The following is a 22,148-nucleotide window of genomic DNA, read 5'->3' on the forward strand; positions in this document are numbered from 1 at the left end:
TTTGTAAGTTGCAGCCCTAATGAGCTGCTGTCCTGATTATCCTGGCTGTAGACTAAAAGAAGTAATACAAAGTGTGAGGTATGAGCATTTCCCAATGGAGTCCACTGATAATACATACGTACACCTAAGGGTCCGTTTTCACTACATATATTCATACATAGAAGATTCATTCAATGTCAATGCCACAGTCCCTCTTCCACAAAGCAACACTAGATGTCTTAAAAATGGCAGCATCTTCGGTTTATTATTTGTGGTTGAGCCACAGTTGCATTTAACATATCTTTTTTTTTCCAGTTTTAAGTTTCAGCCGAGTTCAGTTCCACAAAGGCAGGATGTCAAGCTCACTTGCGCCAGGCAACTGATACAGTACATTAGACTTGTGAAAGGTTACTCTGTTAAATCATGATTAATGGTTTTTGTTGTCCTGGAAGAAACATGACACTGACTTACAGTTAAAGGGAAACCGATTCTTAGGAGACCTTATAGAGACTGCACTGTGTCCTATAGTAGAAAATCATATTTGTGTGAAGGAACATGCTCACAAATTGCTGCAGTAAGTGAACTGTGCACACTGATTCTTAAAGATGTTCAGTAAAACGTTTGAGCTTCTGGAATAGGATAAAAGAGGGGAACTAATAATTCTCTACATCAACGTTCTCAGTCATGAAATGTATTTAGCTTGAGTACAGACTGAAAACTGACATTAAAAAATAATTTAAAAAAAATCCTGTAATACCCTGTGTGTTGTACTTAATACAGTTAGCCATTGTACAATTTGTATTTGTTGTTATATCTCTACATCCACTGACCTGCACCTTTTCACATACAAATGATGTTTAAATGATTAAACGCACACCTGCATGGTGTCTAATTTCTACTCTCCTGTGATTGGCTGGTGACCACTTCATTATGTATACGATTAAGGAGAGGACAGGTGTTATAGAATTGTATGTTTCTAATAGCCAACAGATGATTAATCTGTATTATTATGTAGCAGGGATAATTGACAAATTACATACAAACAACATTTCATTTCCCTGTATCTATGTCATGTATATGTGAGGAAATGATAATAAACGTAAACCTCAGTTTACTGATCTGTTCTCTTGGTTTAACAATCTTTATGTATATGTTTGTTTTCTAACATTTAACCCCCAGGCTCTCTGCAGCTGGTGAGAACAGCTGTATGAAGTCTAAATTACCAAATTTCTAAAACGTTGGACAAACATTCAGGTACTGAGCATTTACTACCTACAGACCTATAGAATGTCTGCTTTCGGTAAACTGAGGAACAGAAACATGTTCTGTCACACTGGTTAAGTGATAATTATTTTACCCTTTCACAGATCATATTGTACCAACATTTATATTTAAAAGTCAATCTGACACAAGACTTGTCAATGCGTTACTGACTTTGTGAGACCAAATTACAGCATCTAAGACCGTTTGAACATTTTTGTGGATGTCAGTGTAGCACAAGAACCTCAGAGATCAGCTGTAATGGAAGCAAATAACTAAAATATTATACAAAACTATAAGAGGTATGGATAAAATTCAATTTTCAGTACTTAAAGTCGGACTATGTAACTTTTGAAATGAGAAATAAAACAAATTATTCTCTTGTAAAAAGTTGAATTCTTAAGCAATATATATGTTTAGTTTAGTACAATCTGGGTTTTGCTGCTGCAGTCTTACTTGGTCTGGTTTGACCAGTAGCTTATCATGGCTAACGTTAGCAAACTTAAGATACATATTTCTGTGTACCGGACATTACAGAGTCAGCTTGCTGACTTTATGACTTGTGCTACTATTACGACTATGATTGTGTAACAGAAAACAGCGGCTCACCGAGGCTGCGGCGGTGTCACTTAGCACCTGACTGGCTTCGCTCAGATTTAGAATGGGTTCAAGTTAACCAAAACTGCATGCTGAGCTGAACCTGATTGCTGTGTAGAAATAATGATAATTAAGAGAAACTGCTTAACAATCATTAGTCTAAGAAAATGCTAATTATAGAAATTAGTTTCAGCTTTGTTTTTTTACAGTTTAGTTCATTTCTCTAACTGCTGAGAAAAGAATTCAGAAATATCACTGAAACAATAAACAGTGTATTTGATCACAAAATAATATATCATGCTATACTCTTAATATAAATTTCATCATATAGTTAAACATCTTCCCAGTACAATAATAACTGTTTCCTTAAAATCTGCTGCACTATCAATTAGTACAATATGTTTCTATATTATCATTGAGGAGGGAGTTGATCTTGATTTTGTTTTTCCTGACACTTACAGCTTCAGGTGACTAAACAAAGGCTCACATGGCCCCTTTTGTTGCTTAGTTCATCATTTCTATTCAGTCGGTCAGATCAACAGTAACCCACTTTCTACAGAAACATTCACTGACCTCTAGTGTTGTTTGATGGTTTTTACAGGACACAGCAGCTGGGTTTAGACTAAACCACAGGTGAAGCTGAAACTGCAGCTTCATAGGACAAAGTTGTGTGGTTTAGGAAACTATTTAATTTTGTTTATGAAGGCACAGGCTTAAACCTGTCTGAAAGCTTAAGCCACAGCTAAGCTAACAACAAAGCAGGAGCTCAGTTTGTTGATTTCTACTTTTTCCCACCTAATGATGACATCTTTAAAGCAACTGACTCAACAGAAACTTTGGAAATAAAAGGAAAATTCAATTTGCCGTCATCCTGTAAATACTTCTGGTTTTCACAGTGGCTAAAAACAAAAAGTTACATAGTCTCACTTTAAGACTTGTTTTTTTTTTTTTTTAAGAATTTTCTGGATTTTCTGCATAATAATTAACATTATTGACAAATATATTCTATAATAGAGAAGAGATTCAATTTGTCAAAATTAGTCACGTTGGTTAGTCAGGTTAACCAATGTTAGTTGTGTAGAAGGTAAAGAAGAACTTTATGAGAAGCTGTAAAGTTCATCTGCTCTGAAATTTTATGCAAAAGTCTTGTGGTATCAGCTAAAAGCTCATCAGGCACATGTGAATGCAAAGCTTACATAATAACTAACTGTAGTTCTCAGTTTTGTCCTGAACCAGCTCCACCTGACTGCTCTGAGAAACTGTGAGGCTTTTCGTTGCTGGACCTGTTCTCTTCCAAAACTCCTGTGGGCATCTAAAGCTAAAGACGAATGGTGAATTGTAATGTGGATCTGCCAGAAGGACTGATAAAAACTGGAAATGTCTTGCCCTGGTTTCAGTCCAGAGATAATTACAGGTGTGTGTGTTGCTGTTGGGATAAGATGGAGAAGACCTGAAGGTGTGCAGCAGGTTCAGGTTACAGGTTCAGGACTGCTGGCTGCTCCACTGGTTGGCCATTGGCCTGCGGAGCAGCTCCTCCACATGACGAGCAACATCCATTGTGTCCTCCAGGTCAAAGTCTCCGTCTGCATCCAACATGGAGTCGCTCCTTTCAAGACAAGAGCAGAGAGACTTTCAAGAAGGAGGTTCACTGGAAAACAACTTGCTAGGACATATTCTCTGAAAATAAATTCAAAATAACAAGTGAAACAAGGTCAGTAACACTTGTAATTCATTATTCATGTTGCTTTCACCACTGGTAGTCATGACTAATAAGACCCAATCAGGGAGCAGATGTAGGTGTTTACTTCATCATTTCCAAAAGTCTTTGCCTGTGCAGACTACCACGTCACCATGTGGCCTAAATCACAGCCACACTCTCTTTAGCTCTGTTTTGGTTTCTAACTCCAAAAAAAAAACACAACTATCTGGCTATCTTTAGCTGGTTTATGCTCCACTATGTTCACCAGCTGGTCAAATCTGCTGTTTGCTGCTGAGCCGGTAGTGGACAGTGGGTTATTAAAGCTTTTATCCCTATAAACAGCTGTAAACACCATGAAAACAGTGAGAGTGAAACAGAATTCTAGGCCAGACCACTACACAAAGAACTGAAACTCACTATAGGTGAAGGAGAACCACAGGTTCAGGTTAATTCTCTGTATGTTCATCACTATGAGTAACTATGTCACATTGTTTACACATTGAAACTGTTATGAAAACATTGATTATAGCCAGGGGTGCACATAACTGGTACGCAAGTACGCATACGCGTCGAGAATGAGAAATGCATAACATCACGTGTGTCGTTACGGCACCAAAAAAGCTGCTTAATGTCTTTTGTTTTTTCGACATGGCTTCGTGTAGACAAGATCTCTGATGTCGGTAACCGTCAGGTACGCAAAGGCGCCGTAACGACACATGTGATGTTACGCATTTCTCATTTTCGCTGCGCATGCGTACTTGCGTACCAGTTATGTGCACCCCTGATTATAGCCACTTAGCACTGTTTTTATTTTTTTGATCTTATGTTGCTTGCAGCGCTTACATGTTGACTGTAGCACCACTGGCCCAAGAGAAACTAAATTTCATCCTTATGGTGTAATTTACATGGGTGGAAGTTCTCTTGGGTCTTTAGATAGATAAAATTGGGGTCAGTGTAGTGTATAAATGAAGTAAAGAACTGTGCTTACATAGGAGGGTAAACACCAAAGCTGTTGGGGAGGCTCACAGAGGGAGAAGCTGTCTGGTCCATGAATGTAGGAGCTCCTCCGCTGGGTTCAGGGTTTGGGGTGGTAAACCTACCAGAGACATGTGCCACACATTACTTCATACAGTCATCTACGACAGCATTAAACTGACTACAAATTCATTGTTTGTTAAGTAACTTTTCACATGTTTTATTGTATAACAGTTCATCAAAATTCTTGGACACATCCTGCAGTCCAAATGCATTTAAATGACATATACAGTCTGTGTTTTAAAGTTTCAGGCACTTTCGTATTTGTCACACAGTACCATCTGGGAGGGGTCTGATGGGTCCCAAATTAACAGAGTTGTTCCAATACTGATACTATTATCGGAAATGCCTCCGATACTGCCTAAAACACGGTATCGGGTATCAACAAATATGTAAATCTGTGCACCGATCCCATGCCATGTATAAACTTTATAGTCTCACACCTGGATAAAACGACAGTTTTCCCAGAAATCCATTCCTCTTTGTTGCTCTAAAACAGTAGCTTATAAAGGAAGTTGCCCTGTGAAGCCACTGGTAGCCTCTTCTGTTTGAAAGTGTTAAAGAATTGATCTCTGGTAAATAGTGCAACAGTAGCTGTAAGCAAAATGTCAGCAATTTGGTAACATATTTCACTGAAAAATCCCACCAGTAAAAAGGTAAGTATGCAAGGCTTTAATTTTGAGGGGTGGCACTAGTGTCGGGGAAACTAGTGTAGGGATTGTTTTCTATTCCTAGATTTATTTTTTTATATGTTAATGTATCTTCATATCTGTTCATGTTTTACAAAGGGTTTAACGTGAGCCATACCAGACAACAATGACAGCAACCACACATCCACAGAGGGTTAGTAGTTATACAGCTGTTAATTTTTTTCTACTCTGTATCGGCCAATTCACAGGCTGAGGTATCAGAATCAGTACTGGCAAGGAAAAAATGGTAGTGGAACATAAAGCCATTGATAAATAACTATCTTGCCAACATTAGAGAGACACGTACATCCAGATGTTAGGTGTCTGAGTGGTTTACAGGTCTATCTTAGATGGACAAATGGTGCATCACCAGGATTCATACACCATTTGAAACTTAAGCTTCAGGAACTTGCTACTTCCTACTTCAGTCCTGCCAGATTCCCTGGAGTGTGTGTTTGTGTGTGTGTGTGTGAGAACAGCTTACTCAGGAACAACTTGTTTGATCTGTGGTTTTACGTATCCATCCACTGCTTTAGCTGCAAGAGAGACATAACGGCTGAAGTGAATTTCAGGATAATTTCAACTTTACAGCGTCATCCACATATTGAGTTTGTTCCAAGAGGTTTGGCTTTAAAATGACAATTCTTAGTTAAACAAAAATAAATTCATGTCTACAAAGTAATTTTTATTTAATTGTCAAAAAAATCTTCTTTGCAGATGTGTGTATTTAGTTCAAAGCAGTGATGTATTGATGTGAAAGAGAGGTAAGTGCTGCTGATACATACAGAGCGGGGGGGTGTAGTACTTGGCAAAAACCTCATCTTTGGGCCGATCGGGGTAGAGAAACAGGAGGTGGTTCAGGTCACTGATGCGATCAGCCAGGGAGCGAATGGAGAAGTCCTTGGTTGTGTAAGGCAACAGATTCCATACCAGCCTCTCACCTAGCCAAAGACAGGAGCAAACACAGGTTATACACTGCATTTACCAAGGTTAAATATATAATTATTGTTGCAGAGATAGAAATGATTTGTGCACTAACTTTTATAGGCAAAAAAGTTCAGTACCTGGTTTGTTGGGATTCTCAGCCACCCAAGCTATGGTGATGCCTCCGATCTCAGAGTCACTGAACCGCAGCAGGAAGGTGCCGTTAGGTTTGGACAGTAGCATGTCCTGTGCCTGCTGCTTGTTTACAAAGCCCAGGATGGCCCTGCAAACAGTACACAAACACACACACACAAACTCTTTAATGTACTGGTTCACAAAAACTTTAAATTAATTCTTCTAATCTGACGGAATAACAGGACACTTCCTGTTCAACACCAAATGTTAAGTCTTCTGTTAAAAGTGGCTGTAAAACTAAAACAAAACTAGCCCAAATTTTATTTTGTTTGCACACCTGGTAAACACCCCACCCTCACTACCTGTTTTTAAAAGAAAATTAAAAGAGGCATTAATAAGAACCCAGATGGGAATCAGGATAGACTAACTGCGCTTGTTTTGTTTTTGTGGTACTTTATTTTCTATTTAATTCTGGTTGATGACGTCATTTAAATATTTGTACCCCTTCCACTGTATGTCTTTGCTGTTTTTTTTGACTCGAAGTGTCTTTATTGTCTCTTACAGGGTGATTGATTGAATTGTTTGTTTTTCCTTTTTCTTCTTTTCTCTGTCATTTTTAATGATTTAATTTTTACGTTGCTGTGAGGTTTTAACATAAGCCCTAGATTGGTTTCTTATTGCACCTGCACATCCCCTTCATAAAACAAACTAAAAACAATGTATTTGTAATGTTTTATGTGTGTGAACAAAATAAATCAAACCAAGGGAGACAGTTCACACATCTAGTTCTGTTTCCAGGTGCCAGGGCGAATGACTGCAAACAGGAATAAAGTTGTGTAAAAGCCTTTTGCATCTCCAGATCACCAACCAAACTGTCAGCAGTTGAGTTGCATTGTGGGTAATGTAGGCGCCAGATTTTAAGTCCCTGTGGAAAATGTTTTTGCTGGCATCCAGTGATTAACTTCTCACCTGAAGTGATTACAAATCTAACAAAGCAAAGAAACAGACTTGAAACATTAAACGAGAGAGGAAAAAGAAACACTGCTTTTCAGCCAGCTGTTACATTAACATCACATGAAGTCCCTTTTTGGAGGACCACAAGTAAACTCTCAGCTTTGGGAAACACTGGAGCATTTGTATGGAAATGTTTCTTAATTCTTCTTAATTTCTTTTTTCCCATGCTACCTTTTTGTCTTACATTAATCATAACATAAAACCAGTTTCCTGGAAAGAAGTCAGCACAAGTCTTTACCCATCATTCCAGTGAGGCTTTAGATGTTTCTTCATGAGCTCCACAACTCCATCAAACCACTGCCAGAAGGTGAAGTTGCGTCCAGGTAAGCTCTCCTGTACAAATTCAGCATATTCCGTCAGTATGTTTACAGGTGAGTCAGAGAATTCACGTTCATGGAACCATGTGTTTAAGAGCACTGTAGTAACCTGGTCACTGTACAATTACAATTAAGTAATGCTTTTGTAGCTATAGCTCAGTGGTAAGTGGTCTTAAGTGATGTGATATTGCTAGTGACAGCACAGCTTTCCTCTTCCAGTACAGACATGTCTGAATTTTACAGTCAGCTGTAGAGCTGTGGAAATGAACTGGCCTCACCCGGTTGAACTGGGCCCAGGATATGGTCATGTTGTGGTAGTCCTCAGGGTTGTTGCTGCTGCTTGTAAAAGCCTTCTGTGCCAAGAACACCAGGTTGTCCTCCGACAGACCACGCCCACTGTGCATCTCCGCCTTGTACTTCATATCAAGGGCCTCACACAGCTGGGGCCACAGCACCTTGTCTGGCACGATGAACGGCACCCTGCCCTGAGGAGACGAAGACGGATGCCGTGGGTAAAGAAGCACGGCAGCTCAAATCCTGACTCTGTATTCATCATTGTTGTTTTGATAAAACATTGGAAAATTACATACAAGATTTAAAACTGACATTGAAGGTTCAGAGACTCAAGAAGCAGACATGTAGCACAGCTTTACTTATCACAGTCTGATGCTTATTCTCAACAAATCTCATGAAAAGATTGAAATCAACAATGTGTCACTCTGTCTCTCATTTCTAGCTGTAATGTTTAAGTTAATTAATGGATTAGTGGATCAACAGAAAATGAATTACCAACTATCTGGATAATCAAATAGCCATTTTAGCCTCTTTTTCCATTACTTGACAGTTTATGGTAAAGAAAGAAACAGAACACAAGATTCACAGTCTGGGAAGTGAACTGTGGATGTTGCAGTTATGTGGCGGCACCTGGGCATCACATTTTCATCATTTTTTTCAGGAAAAAATCCCAGCAAAACTCAAACAGCAGGAACCAGTGCATTTGTTGGGGGCTACTCTTTTAAGTATTTAGTGCAGCAGGATGGTTTATGTGAGACTGAGTAAAAAAAAAACAACAAAAGAAAAACTAACTACTAGTGTGCGTGTGATTTTATTGAAGAAACATGTTGCCCAGTGCGGCTCGCTGATGTGTTTTTAATCGTTTTGGGGCAACAATAGAGCTATAGCACAGAAGAATATGATATTGGGCATTGGATACACACAGTTCTTGTTAGTCAGATACATTCAGTGTTGTTTTGGTTCTGCACATGTGATTTGTTGACAATAAGAAAATATAGTATATGACAAGACTTCCTTTAATGGCCCATGATGCTATCTAATACCTGACAAGCTGACACCGTGTGGAGCTATAGGGAAATATTACTTGATATAGTGAACAATAGAAAGGTCACTGTGGAAACAGACAAACTGGTATCAGCCAACTTACAGGTTCAGCAAAGGCGTTGTCCCATAGGACTGTTGCTGTGGCATTGTTGTCCTGACTACCGTGGACGATCACTACCACAGGCAGCGATAAGGTCTGCAGGTTAAAAGCACAACCAGAGGGACAGTTATAGACTCAAGAGGAAAAGTCTTCTGGAATCATTCAAACTGATTCAAGAAAATATTTAGAGAAAGCTTAGAAAAAGCCATAATCCTGATGAATACTAGTTGGTATTTAAAGTCTGAAATCAGTAGCAGAGGGCTAAAGAATAAAGCCAACTATTCAATAATTTAGCAGGACACAGAGAGTCCTTTAGCTGCTATTCTCTGGTATAAAAGATCAAATGTCCCATCTGATTACCTTGACATGGAAGACCAGCTCGTTGCCCCCGACACTGAACTGTGATTCAAACAGAACTGTGAACTTCTCCTCCGTCACCGACTCTGCACCTCGACGGTCAGAGCGCTTGATCCGCTTCAGCGACTGTAAATACACACAGCAAAGACATGAGAAGACATGAGAGACATATTACTTCCTTACAACAAATTGGCAGTAGAGTGCACCCTGAAACAATAATACAACTGCATTTTCAGTGGAGAGAAGCTGTGTGTCAGGTGGATGTCACTGAACAGGCTCTCAGTTCAGAGTTAAACTGATTTACTTATTTGAGCTGAGAAAAATAAACAATATCCAGAACAATACTTGTTAATAGGATGAATTCATTGATGGTTTTTATGGAATTTTACAATAGTATGGCTGGATGAAAAAAAAAGACTTGACATTTTTTATTTGAATGATCCAATATCGATTCCTAAAATCCCAAAATCCATCTTTACATTCATGCCTTTTCTCACTAAACATGTACATCCGTGCTAAAATGTCTGCAGTGGTTAGTCATTGTGAGTGGTTCAGTTTAGGCTGCACAATGTGTAAACTGTCTACTTAATTGAAATTAAAGATGAATTTTAAGTTAAAAAGTAACACAGACGACGCTGCTATGAGCCAATCTCTGCAACTGAAAGCTGCCTATCTATTAGCAAGTCTAGAGATCCCATCAACAATAGTATGAAAAAGACTTTACACACTGATCTGAGCTCTGTTTGTGTTTGTTATGTATCTCAGTCTGTCCCTGCCAGGGAGTAAACACTAATGAACTAGTTGTCTGCAGACATCAGGCTGAAGTCCTGTCAACACAAACACTGCAGTTGAATCAGTGAGGATACTTTCAGTTTCTGTCCTGCCTGTGCTCACAGTGATAATTCAGTCTGCTACTGACAATCCATGTGTAGCTGTATGGGGCAGCATTTATTTTGTTATTCATTTAAATATGGATCATGATGACAAACTTGTAAGTTCTGCAGGTTTGCTATTTTGCACATGTAGACCTGCAAAATATAAATGTATCATGTTTTAGACAAGACGTTTTCCAAAATAAATTCTTGTGCACTTTACACAATTTTTATACTCAAGGAAACAACAGTTCCAGGATAAATTCTCAGAGCTGCTTTACGCAACATTAGGATTTATTTGATGCAGCTGAATCATTGAGAATTGAATCAAAATGACTGGACTTTGTGGATCGAAATCAAATTAAGTTGGGATTATTCAGCCCTGTACAATTACACCAGCTTTATGCTTCATTCTTTCGTTGTATTAATTTTACAGTATATATATTAATTATATACTCTATATTATTTCTAACTTTGCATATGTGCTGTTTTGAGTACATACTGCATTATTTCACACTGAAAAATTGATAAAAATTAGTCTTAAAAATACAGACACGCATGGACACAGCTTGTGTAATCATTAATGTGTGCAGTAGTGTTGGCTTATTTTGCAAAAAGGAAAGGGGGGCACACGGAGTTGTAATGTTATCTATGCTGTGTCACGGTGGTGTGGTTGAAGTTGTCTAGAACAATATCCTTATCTTTGGTTGTTTTAAAATTAATGTAATATCAACTGGTTTTTAAAGGTTTAGCCTTGTGTCATTTAGGAAAAAACATAGGACATAATGTTCACTCTTAAATCATCAGAAATAATAAGATAAACTTTCCAAAACAAAAGTTAGAAAGAGCTTTACAATATAAAAGCAAAATTCTAAGCTAAAATTACCTTCCTTACAGTGTAAAAACAGGGAAAACAGACATCAACATTTGAAAAGTAAAATATACAATAGAAACAAGACAGGGTTAGTCCAACAAATCTGTAAAATTGATAAAAATCACGGTAAATAACATGATCTGAGAAGCACTGACTGTGTGTATCTCCTCAGGCAGGTCATTCCAGAGTCTCAGGGCCCTGACAGAACAGGGTCACTCACACCTGGATGAACCTTGACTCTGGAATGGCTGACTACATGAAGGTAGTCTTCACAGGTCAGTGATTTATTTAGGCCATGTGATGCTTTAAACTTGAGCAATAACATTTTCATAACAGTTCTAACCCATAGCCAGTATAAAGAGGATAAAACAGGTGTAAAGTGATCCAATCTGCAGAAGAGTTTTGTTTGTTTTGTTTCTCAGGCTTTTTGATTGAGGCTGGCAAAAAGAACAAGGCAGTAATTATAAAATTATAAAAAAAAACACTAAGCATCAGTTGGATATGTACAGTCTTATTCAGTTGATAAAAGCATGATTAAAGCTTGGTGATGTGCCAATTAAAACAGAAGTTGGGATTAAATATTAAACAATGACTTTCAGCTACAAGTTAAAGATCCTAAATAAATGAGAATATGTTCAGGGTCAATATTAAGAATTTGAGACTAGAATTACCACCTCATGGTTGTATGCCTCTGCCACTCAGACTAGTTTCAGATTACATTCCTGTGTATTCAGAGTCATATAAAAGATTAACAATTTGTGTGAAAATCTGTGGTAATTGCTGTGTGAAGTCTTGAATAATGGCTACAAAGTATTTTGTGAGGTCACACTGACCTTGACTTTTCACCTTTAGCCACCAAAATCTAATCAGTCCGTCCTTGAGTCCTAAAGAACCTTTTTAACAAATATGGACAACTTCCCTCAAGGCATTACGAAGCTATTGCATTCACAGGGCCAAAACCGCGTTGGTGAGGTCACCTTGGCCTTAACGACCTAACAACAAAAATCTTATCAGTTCATCCTTCAGTCCAAGTGAATGTTTGTACGAAATTTGAAGAAGTTCCGTAAACATGTTACTGAGATATTGTGTCCATGAGAATGGGACAGAGAACCTAAAAACAATGGCTCTGGCCCTCACCGGGACGGAGGCATAAAAATTATTATAAATGGCCCATTGTATCAAGCAGTACACCAAGAACAGTACACTCTCTTTTGGAGCATATAACTGTTTGTATAAAGATGAGACACCTTGGCTGTAAAGAGCGCTGTCCACACAGAGTATATATGGGAAAACTAACATAGGATCCAGAACTGATCCCTGCTGTACATCAAACATTGCCTTTTGGTTTTGTTATTGGACAAATAACCACATCTGGGTCATTAAATGTTGGGGTTTCTAACTGAATGTAAAAATGATTTTACTTGCAACACATTTCTAAAACTACTATAGTGAAAATATAATAATGATATTGGGTGTTTTAGAAAATATTTATTTTGTATCACTCCTTAAAAGACATCCAACAGAGCTTACCATGTTTCTGAAGTGTGCACTGAGGGTTCCGGTGGCCTGGTGATACTCCATCACACAGTTGTTGTTGAGGATTTCTCCACTGCTTTCACTACAAAGGCAAAAGAAAGATGTTAGAAATAATTTCACACATTCTCATTTACTGTAGCTGCAGATCTCTTCAACAGAGGAGGATAACACATTTCACACTATACCACTATGAAATAATTACTTTTGTAACTGCCAACTGATCAATTACCAATGGATTTGACACCCTTTAGGATTCATGGACAAGTCTGCATGCTGCCATGTGCCCCTCACCTGTGTGTGCTCTCATTCTTCAGCAGAGCTTTGGCCTGCTGCTCACTAACAATGACCGCCTTGACCTGTGGTGGGTTCATGTGGACGTTGAGTTTTCCGCCCACCAGAAGGCGAACAGTGGCTGCAAACTTGGTCTGAGTCTTTAACACCTGTGGTGGCTGCTTTTCAATGATGAAGGTGCTGAAGAGAGGACAGGACAATGACATGATGAGTTGGTCAACATTTTCTCTCATGAGAGGTTTAGCATTATCCAAGGCAGTGATGTTCATATATGGACATTAGCTCACTGATCAATACAGCGGATGAGGATAAGAGATTCTGTCTCTGAAAGCCACCAAAAGAAACAGTGAGAAGGCAAAAGGCTGACAGAATCCCTCAGCCAGAGACAATGAGCTTCCTGCCATGAAAACAGGCACAACTTTCACTCCTGTTATACGAGGACAAAAGTGGTCTGTAGTATCGACCCCAGACCTTATACTCAAGCAGCAAACTCCACAATCCTCACTGAGGATGAGCCATCTACAAGTCCACAAAGCACACAAAGACTAGATGTGCAAACATAAGCTCTCCAGTATCCTTGCAAGAGTAAAGAGAGAGTGATGCATACAGAGAAGTAAAACTGAAACCTTACTTTATTTGGTAATTGTGCAATGTAATTCTGGTGAAATTCTGTGGTTAAACTGCAGTGTAGATATGGAACTACACTGCAGACTGAGGCACCGATAAATGTGACAACCAGAGATTACAAAGGATGAATGCAAGTTCAGTGTCCCTGCATCATGCATGCACCTCCTGTATGGGAGGGGTAGAGGAAGTTTAAGTTTGGCCAGTAAAACAATGTTTGAGAAGTAATGGGTAAGACATCTACGATAACAAAACAAAATGTTTGCTGCTTCTGTGATTAAAATATCTGACAGGTCAAGCTACTTCATCACAGTAATGTAAAAATCATACAGCAAACTAAATGTAGTGTAAATAGCAGCACTTCAGTAAGTACCACTTAGCAAAAAAGGAGGAAAATAAGCCAAAAAAAGTAATTAATTTACTCCAATGGGCACTGGAGGTCGCAGTCTGGTAAAACCAGATGCAATCTAGTTCTCACCTGGTAACCAGGGCAGAGATGATATCAGTGATGTCACTGTTGAGTTTGCTCAGAAGCTCTTCCATTGGGCCCGGCAGAGGAAGCTGCTGGGTTAGATGTTCACAGCGGCGGATCTGCTGCCGATTCTGCCAGATCATGTCAGCCAGTTTCTCACACCTTGTAGACAAGGAGAAAAAGTGAAGACACCACGATAGCATGGGAGGGAAATCATTGGTTTTTCCTCTATGTGAGTTTATTTATGCACATAAATCCTATGTCTATGGTTGTTTTTATAGATGATTTTTTTCCAAAAACTTTCTTCTATCTAGAAAAACAATCATACACTTTTTTATGGTTTAATATAATCTCCACCCTGAATCTAAGTCAAACTAGTTAAAAGGCATTTCCAGTATGTACCAGGACTGGAGGACATCAAGTCCCCCCTCATGAGGACCCCCATTTCCAGCCAGCTGCTGCCTCCTCTTCCACTGGATGAGCTCTTCGTCCAGGATTAGAGTCTGCTGCTTTCTCAGCAGACCCAGGGTCTTCTGGTGTTGTTCTGACAGGTCCTGTAAGCACACCACCAGCCACATGCTGAGGAACATTTGCATACGTGACATTCAGTTTGTTAACATAGAAATTATATATATTTCTATATATATTATTATATATTATAAAAATTATACACGAAGAAATGCAGTTAGCAGGAAATTATTTCTGCAAGGAGATATTTACCAGGTTTGCTGCAAATTATCATCAGGGTTTTTTTTTTTAGACATGTGGTTCCTGTTTGTAAACTAATGGAGCATAAACAAAAGTTGCTGTAGTTGATTTCTACTATGCCATCATTGGGCCGTTTGCAGGCAGAGTTGCCAACATAGTGCCGTCTTTGCTACATTTGCTCACCTCTCAGACCTGTTTACTGTCTTTCAAAACTGCATCTGCTGACAAATTTAGCGACCTTTTTGGACAAACCTCAGCTACTTTCTGTGGAACAGAGTTGCAGTACTGATCCCTCTGCATGGACACCTCTCTAAGCCTCTCATTCAACTGACTGCATGGCAGCTGACATAAGATGAATGAGCTTCTAACTTTATTTCTGAGTGATCATTTTACAAGTAAGCCGAAATCACAGCACAGCCTTGGTCTTTAATTTATGTGTTTGGTGATTTTGTCAGATGATTTTGTGGTTATAAAATCAGGATTTTAGCAGCAGCAGAGCAGCAGCTTGGAAATGTCTTGGAAGTCTCACTGGGCTGTTTTTCTGTCACTATTTCAGAGCACAACCCTGGACAGCATGACTCATTTCTGTTGACAGCTCAGATATTCTCAGCCTCAGTGTGCTGCTTTCAGCCGCCCAGCAGGATGTACACTTCATGGTGTGGTAGGATTTGTAACTGACATGTCACCAAGATGGCAGCTCTTAGATTCTCTGACTATGGGGATATCTAATGTTTCCACATTGGCATGATGTATAATTATTATCTCAAAACTAGAAATATATTACATTACATGCAAAGGTAAGTTTATTAAGTACACATTATGAAATGTCCATTTCATAATGTGACCATGAATTGCACAAAAGTCATGAGTGTAACTGAGTGTACTGCATTAAATAAAGTAAAAAAATAAAAAAGGAATTTTAATGAGACTGAAAGGAACGGACACCAGTAGTGGTGAAGTAGAAGCTGAGTAACAGCAGTAGTAGATTATTTTAAGGTTCCCTGTGGAGTTACTAACTGCTTGTGGCACAATGAAGCAATGCTTTTATGAGTCGGCTCCATTTTATTTGTCAACACACAACATGATTCACATTCGTTTCACACTTTTCCACTGATCTACAGATGGCGGTAGTTTACCAAGAAACAAAGTAATACGCCAAAAAAAGGCAGTGAAGAAGAAGATTGTAAACATACATGTAAACAGTACAGGTTTCCAACTTTTTCAAATCTTTCCTGAATAATTTTTGTCCATATATTATATATGTGTCTATGTTGTGTTTCATTGTTACAATATAAGGTAGGTGTGTGTGTGTGTGTGTAGGAGTAGTTTCTTCATACAAGCCTGTATTTCTGTAGTGTGCTGGCCTCTCTGGTGAGCCAGGCCTCCACAGTGGCCCTCTTGCTCTGCAGGGTGGTCTCCCGCTGGGTGCGCTCGGCTGGAGGCAATGATGACAGGCTGCTCAGCTGGGCTAACAGAGCAGGAAGCAGGTAACAGAGAGAGCATTAGAACCACCACTAACACAAAACAACGATTTTAACCAGGCCCCGACTGCAGGTCATTTTTTTTTTACAATGACATGTGTGAGTCGAACAGGCTGATGATTTCTGGAACCTATTAGTCCTCCTTTCAAGGCAGAGAAACAAAAAGCTACATATTGGGATGCTATCATATTTTCAGTTGGCCCAAACAGGGATTTTTATTCTGGATTTGGTGAATTTACCTTTCACACATGGCCAATGAATGGTCAGTGGGTTCTGTGCTGCTTAGAGCTGCAGTCATATCTTCAGTATTAAGTTGGGTAGAAACTCATTTCATCAGGTTGGGACCACTTTTTCATATCACCAGGAACAGTGAGAATATACTAAGGATGTAATTTTTTGTGCATTCGCTCATATCGGTATCAGTGTGTGTGTGTGTGTGTCTGTGTGTGTGTCCCTCGCCCTCACCCTGGATGCGCAGGTTCTCCTGGTACTGGATGATGAAGTACTCCTGGCTGTGCTGCAGTTTTCTCAGTTCATTCTCAGTCTCCTGCGTGGCCAGGCGTAGCTCCTCAAAGGCCTGGTTGATCTGCTGGTGGCGTTGTGACAGAGTGTCCATAGCTTGGCCCCCAGTCCCACAGCTGGCCTACACACAAAACATTAAAAAAAATTAAAACATCAAAATTTTTTGTCTGTTTTTTTCCTTTTTGTCCTGCCAGTTTGGTACTAACAATACCATTATACTATTATGTGTAATTTATTGTTCCTGAAATACATTTTCTACAATTATTATTTTTATTATTAATATGACATCAGATCACCCTTCAATACTTACATTTGTAGCTTCTTGAACCAGCCTCTGTTCTGAGTGCAGGATGTGTTTAATGCAGCGCACCAGCTCCAAAGGACAGCGGTCATAAGTGCTCTGCAGATATATACACACACACACACACACACACACACACACACACACACACACACACACACACACACACACACACACACACACACACACACACAATTAATTACATCAATTAGAAAAACTCAAGAGCATACTGACAATGTGACAAGTAATTCTTTCCATCCATGGCTCTGCTCTTATTAAAGTGAGACAGGGTTTTTTGTTATTGTTGACAAAACACCTGATGACATTTTACATTCTAATGTGAAAATAAATATCACAGTGGTAATTCCTTAGTGCCCATATATCACCTATAGCGGAGGTTCCCAAACCAGAACGCGGACCAGTAAAACACCCTGGAACATTTGCTACTGAAACCATATTTAGCAGAGAAAGTTGAATACTTGATGTACTATAAATACTATGATATGACTTCATAGACTATTACCGACTATTTAATTACCTTGAACACAGTGTATGATGCATTTTCTAAATCACTCCTCGTTTAACCCACAACAACAGTATACAGATTTTGAGCTAAAGTAAGTCATCAGTATGCAAAGGAATATAAGGCATTAACATTATCATATTAATATTACGTTGTTAATTTCAGTTTGATAGTCAATCCTTGTGATTGCTATCAGAGAGAAGCAACTGTTCTTTAACAACAATGGTGACTCCAAAGAGGTTACTACAGATGCTGTTAAAGCATCAGTTAAATCAGAACTGGAGAGTATTTCTTCACTGAAAGAAGAGCAAAGAACAGCACAGAAGGCTTTTCTTAGTGGAAAAAATGTTTGTGCCCTTCTCCTGACTGACTTCAGCAAATTCAGCAGAAATTAACCCGTTGTAGACGGTGATACAGATAGTTATTTTTCAAAAGCACCTGCCCTTTTTTTCCCAATGAAGCCTTCCCAGGTGATTCTTTGTAACAAACCGTCTGACATTTCAGGTGACGTAAGTGCACAGATTACTAGAATTGACAGTTCAATCTACACAGGAGTAATTCAAAACACGCATATTCATGAGTTGACATAGGTTTACAGTTAAAAGTATCACAAATAAAAACTAAAGCCAGGACCTGACCATTTCCAGTAATCTTGAGATATTTGTATTCAAGAGGACACAAGTCAGAAAAAGAGCTGCTTTCACCAGGTCTTTGCCAGGTGTCAGTGAAAGATAGAAAAAAAATCTAATTTATGAGTTACAGTCATTTAAAATGATGTACTTGACTTGTCTCTTTAGTGAGAGGTGCTGCTTGAGGACTATGCAGAATGGTTTCCTTGTGATTGAATGAGACATGGATGGCAGTGGAAGCAGTGGTGTAGCCATACTGGTGAGAATAATACCTGGTAGTATTTCTAGTAGTTATTCATACAGGTATACTATCAATTGTAGTGGAAGTGGGGCTTATAGAATATAGCCCACACCCTTTGGAGATTTTACTGTAGTGGAACCAATGCTATGAGTTAAAGGGCTTGGGCTGGTGGGACAATGTTTAGAGGCACACACGTCCGTTTGTTTCTGGGAATTTAGGCTATAAAACCAAACTTGCTGTGAGCATATGTGACCCCGAAAAACTCGGGTGCAGACATTCTTTTTTCAAGAAGTTTCACTGTGTCCACAATAAATTAAAAATGTCCACAATGATCACGTGATGGTTTTAACATGTACTTGATAACCAGATGTTTAAACTCTGCAAATGGGAAAATCACCACTTGCTGCGGCTGAGTGTAGGGAGTGGAGTGGAGATTAGAACACACCAGGTTAAGTGTTTAATAGAGTTGAACACTTACAGAAGTCCAGAGATCTGTAGACAATGACTTTAACAGGATAGTGTACAATCCTCTATCACTGCCTAAAGCAAGGAACGACTCCCTAAGTCTGCAGGACTGGAGGATGGACTGGAGGAAGTGACGGTAAGCCAGGGAGCTGCTGCTTTCAGAGACACTGGATCAGAATATCCACACACCCCAGAGTAAGACTGGTTCAACTGCATGTCTGGAACATCATTTCCATAGCTAGCAGAATAGATAAGGTCTACATGTTGCTTGGCCTACACAACCATGGATTAAGTCTTTTTTTTTTTTCCATTTTCCAAACAACTTCAAAATGTCACTCTGTGGATTTACTGTGAACTCTGTGCATGCTACTCTCTGGGTTTTGGGCCCACAGAGCATGAGCATTACGGTCCTTCTCTGGCTGAGCTCCCACACATATGAACACCATTATATAATGAACTGAAACAGCTCTTTGTGACTTTTTAAACTGTTGGCGCCTAATTGCTCAGGAATGATCACATCACAGAGTCATTTCAGAATGTCTTTGATGCTCAGAAAAATACTTTCTTTATTTTACAGCTGTTCCATGATTGTAATGGGAAAGGTTTTTTAGGTTCAGTGGGCAACATCAGATTATTTCAGCATAATGTTTTAGTGACTAAACACAAGGTTTGTGGGCACAATAGTTCTCATTTGTCTAACAATAGCTGACTTGTACCTTGAACTGGCTGGCATAGTGGCCCAGCTTGATCTTGAGCAGAAAGCCGTCCTCTCCTCCCTGGAGCTGGGCTTTCCTCTGCAGCTCAGCCACCAAGTTGTCCAGCAGACGCTTGGCTTTGGCCTCCTCTGCTGGGTTGTCCAACTCCACTGAATCCCTGTGAAACGATTACATTTCACATTTCTAATCAATCAAAGGCCAATGTCAAGCTCTGAGTTGCTTCACTACAACTAGCTACAACATAAATATCTTGCTAACTTTGACTATTAAACATCTGGTAAGTTAATTCACCTCCTCATGCAGGGTGATAATTATACATTTTACTTAAATAAAACACTTTTAAAACAAGGTCACAAAGTGCTTGAAAAAAACATAGCGTAAACGTTACCAGGTAATAAGACAACTTAAATTAAAATATAGTGCAGTTAACCAAATTATTGTCAAAATTGCAATATGGCAAAGTGCAATACTCAAATTGCAGGAGCTGCAGTTTTTGATAAAGATAAAATGTGTCACAACAGATCATGAATTAAGTATTATGGTACCACAGAGGTGCTCCAGCCTACAAATCATGTTGTACTGATATAAAGGAACATGCTTGCTTGGCACAAGCCTGAACAACAATGACATCATCATCATTTTTATATTTTTTTTCTGTGGAAATTAAATGCAAAAATGACCATTCCAACTGAAATTGTGACTCATCACAATTGCAATATCTACCATAATATTCTCAATATGATATTTTTTGCGTAACGTTCAGTTCTATTAAAATAAAACAAACACAATACATAACAAGAGCACATATTAGCATCATCAAATAATAATACAATTGAATCAACACCTCTATCACCTCTAGCATTATTATCATTCGTTAGAGTTTTAGTCTATTGAAATTTCTATTCAATTTGGTTAACATGTTAAATAGATTTTTAGACATAGGAATAATATTCCGGGGCAATCATGAAAGTTTTATTGGCCCCTAACTGGGTGCCATCAGAATAAAAATAAAGATCAAGGTCTACTGCATACCAGAGCTGGCTCTCAATCCACTGGGCCAGGTAATGTCGCACCTCGATAGGGAAGTGCTGGCCGTACAGTGCCTGCATCTGGTGCAGCGCCTCACCCTGCAGCTGCTGGGCCTGAATCCACATTGCCATGGTGCTGCTGTGGAAGCAAGGCAGGAAAACAAGGCAGGGACAGGATGAGGAAGAGGGGGAAAGGAACAGTGAGGAAGAGAACAGAGAGTAATAAGCAAGCTTTTTTCAACATATGAGAATTAAGTTGAAGAGATGATGCGGATGAGATGGAGTTATCACAATAATTTATTGACAACAGGAATTGTTGTCAAAAGTTGTCAAAAAAACAATACCTACCTAAGTGGTAAGCAGTTCCAATGGGGTGTTCCTGCTGATCTCTTTAGATCACTTCGGATAAAGTCTTACAGCTACAATTCTGACAAAATCCTGAAACGCTTCCAAACGTGCTTCTGATTCACCATGGCAAAAAGACTGCACGTCCCACAATTCAGCTTCAGATCATTTGTCAGAAACCTGCTCTTCCATCTGGCACACTGACATAAGAACAGAGATTTTTTTAAAATTATTATTAATTTAGAATCAATTCCTTCTCTTTACTGAAGAACAAAACAAATTTAACCAGACACTCAGGCACATTAATCAGCACATTACTGAAGACAGACTCTTGACATGAACATATTGGTGCAACCATAATCTGTCTATGTACACAGCTGCAGTAACAGCATCACCTTCCTCCTAAAGTTCTTAAATTTACTGACTCTAAATAACGAATTGCTCGATAGCTATATACTAAACAAACCACTGGTTCAAAAACATAAAAATCACATTAAAGGGTGACCAGTCTGGGTTCATTCAGGGTCCACAAGAGAGCGGAACGCATCGGTCCACAGCAAGGAAGCTTACACTCCCAACAACTTTGTGACATAGCTTAGCTTGCTAACATTACTGTACATTTAGAATGGCTCGTTGGTAAACAGAGATTATATAGAGAAATTTGCAAATAGGGTCCACTTAGTTTTACTGGACATGTGCACAAATGCTGGGTGGGAAGGTGGTGAATTTACGTTACGTTTGTTCTTACTGCTGGGGTAAGACAGCGTAAGGTTAGCTAGCTAACGGAGGGGAGCTATACTAGTAGCTAGCATAGTAGGAGCGCTCACCGAGACTACAACTGAACTTTTATGCTCCACAAGTGGTTAACAGCCACATCTTTAACTCACCCTTTAAAAGACTGCAGCACACCTTACAGCAACACCATGGGCAAGCAGTGGACAACACACACACACACACACACACACCCAGACACACACAACGTTTGAACCTCTTACAGGTTAGTTGACGTACATGTCACATCGCCAACTCCTTCAGCGCTCTCTGGCTTCTGGTAAAGCAGCTGTTGTTGCATTAAG

General features: G+C 39.2%; 1 protein-coding gene across 1 annotated transcript; it reads right to left on the reverse strand.

Moving 5' to 3' along the window:
* Positions 1-222: 222 nt before the first annotated feature.
* Positions 223-22,115, reverse strand: LOC139608241 (signal transducer and activator of transcription 5B-like). The gene is made up of 20 exons (XM_071461767.1): positions 21,960-22,115; positions 21,076-21,272; positions 20,732-20,866; positions 19,700-19,856; positions 17,135-17,224; positions 16,768-16,945; positions 16,159-16,289; positions 14,516-14,667; positions 14,120-14,275; positions 13,018-13,197; positions 12,721-12,808; positions 9,448-9,570; positions 9,091-9,183; positions 7,928-8,134; positions 7,571-7,665; positions 6,324-6,466; positions 6,045-6,200; positions 5,744-5,795; positions 4,524-4,631; positions 223-3,442 (listed from the first exon to the last, which is right to left on the reverse strand). The coding sequence occupies exons 3-20, from the start codon at positions 20,857-20,859 to the stop codon at positions 3,319-3,321; spliced, it is 2,361 nt and encodes a 786-aa protein (XP_071317868.1). The 5' UTR covers positions 20,860-20,866; positions 21,076-21,272; positions 21,960-22,115; the 3' UTR covers positions 223-3,318.
* Between the last annotated feature and the right edge of the window lie 33 nt (positions 22,116-22,148).

Source organism: Trachinotus anak, unplaced genomic scaffold, assembly GCF_046630095.1.
Source record: "Trachinotus anak isolate AG129_WGS33_773 ecotype Australia unplaced genomic scaffold, CSIRO_AGI_Tana_v1 ptg000025l, whole genome shotgun sequence".
NCBI classification, from domain to species: Eukaryota; Metazoa; Chordata; class Actinopteri; order Carangiformes; family Carangidae; genus Trachinotus; species Trachinotus anak.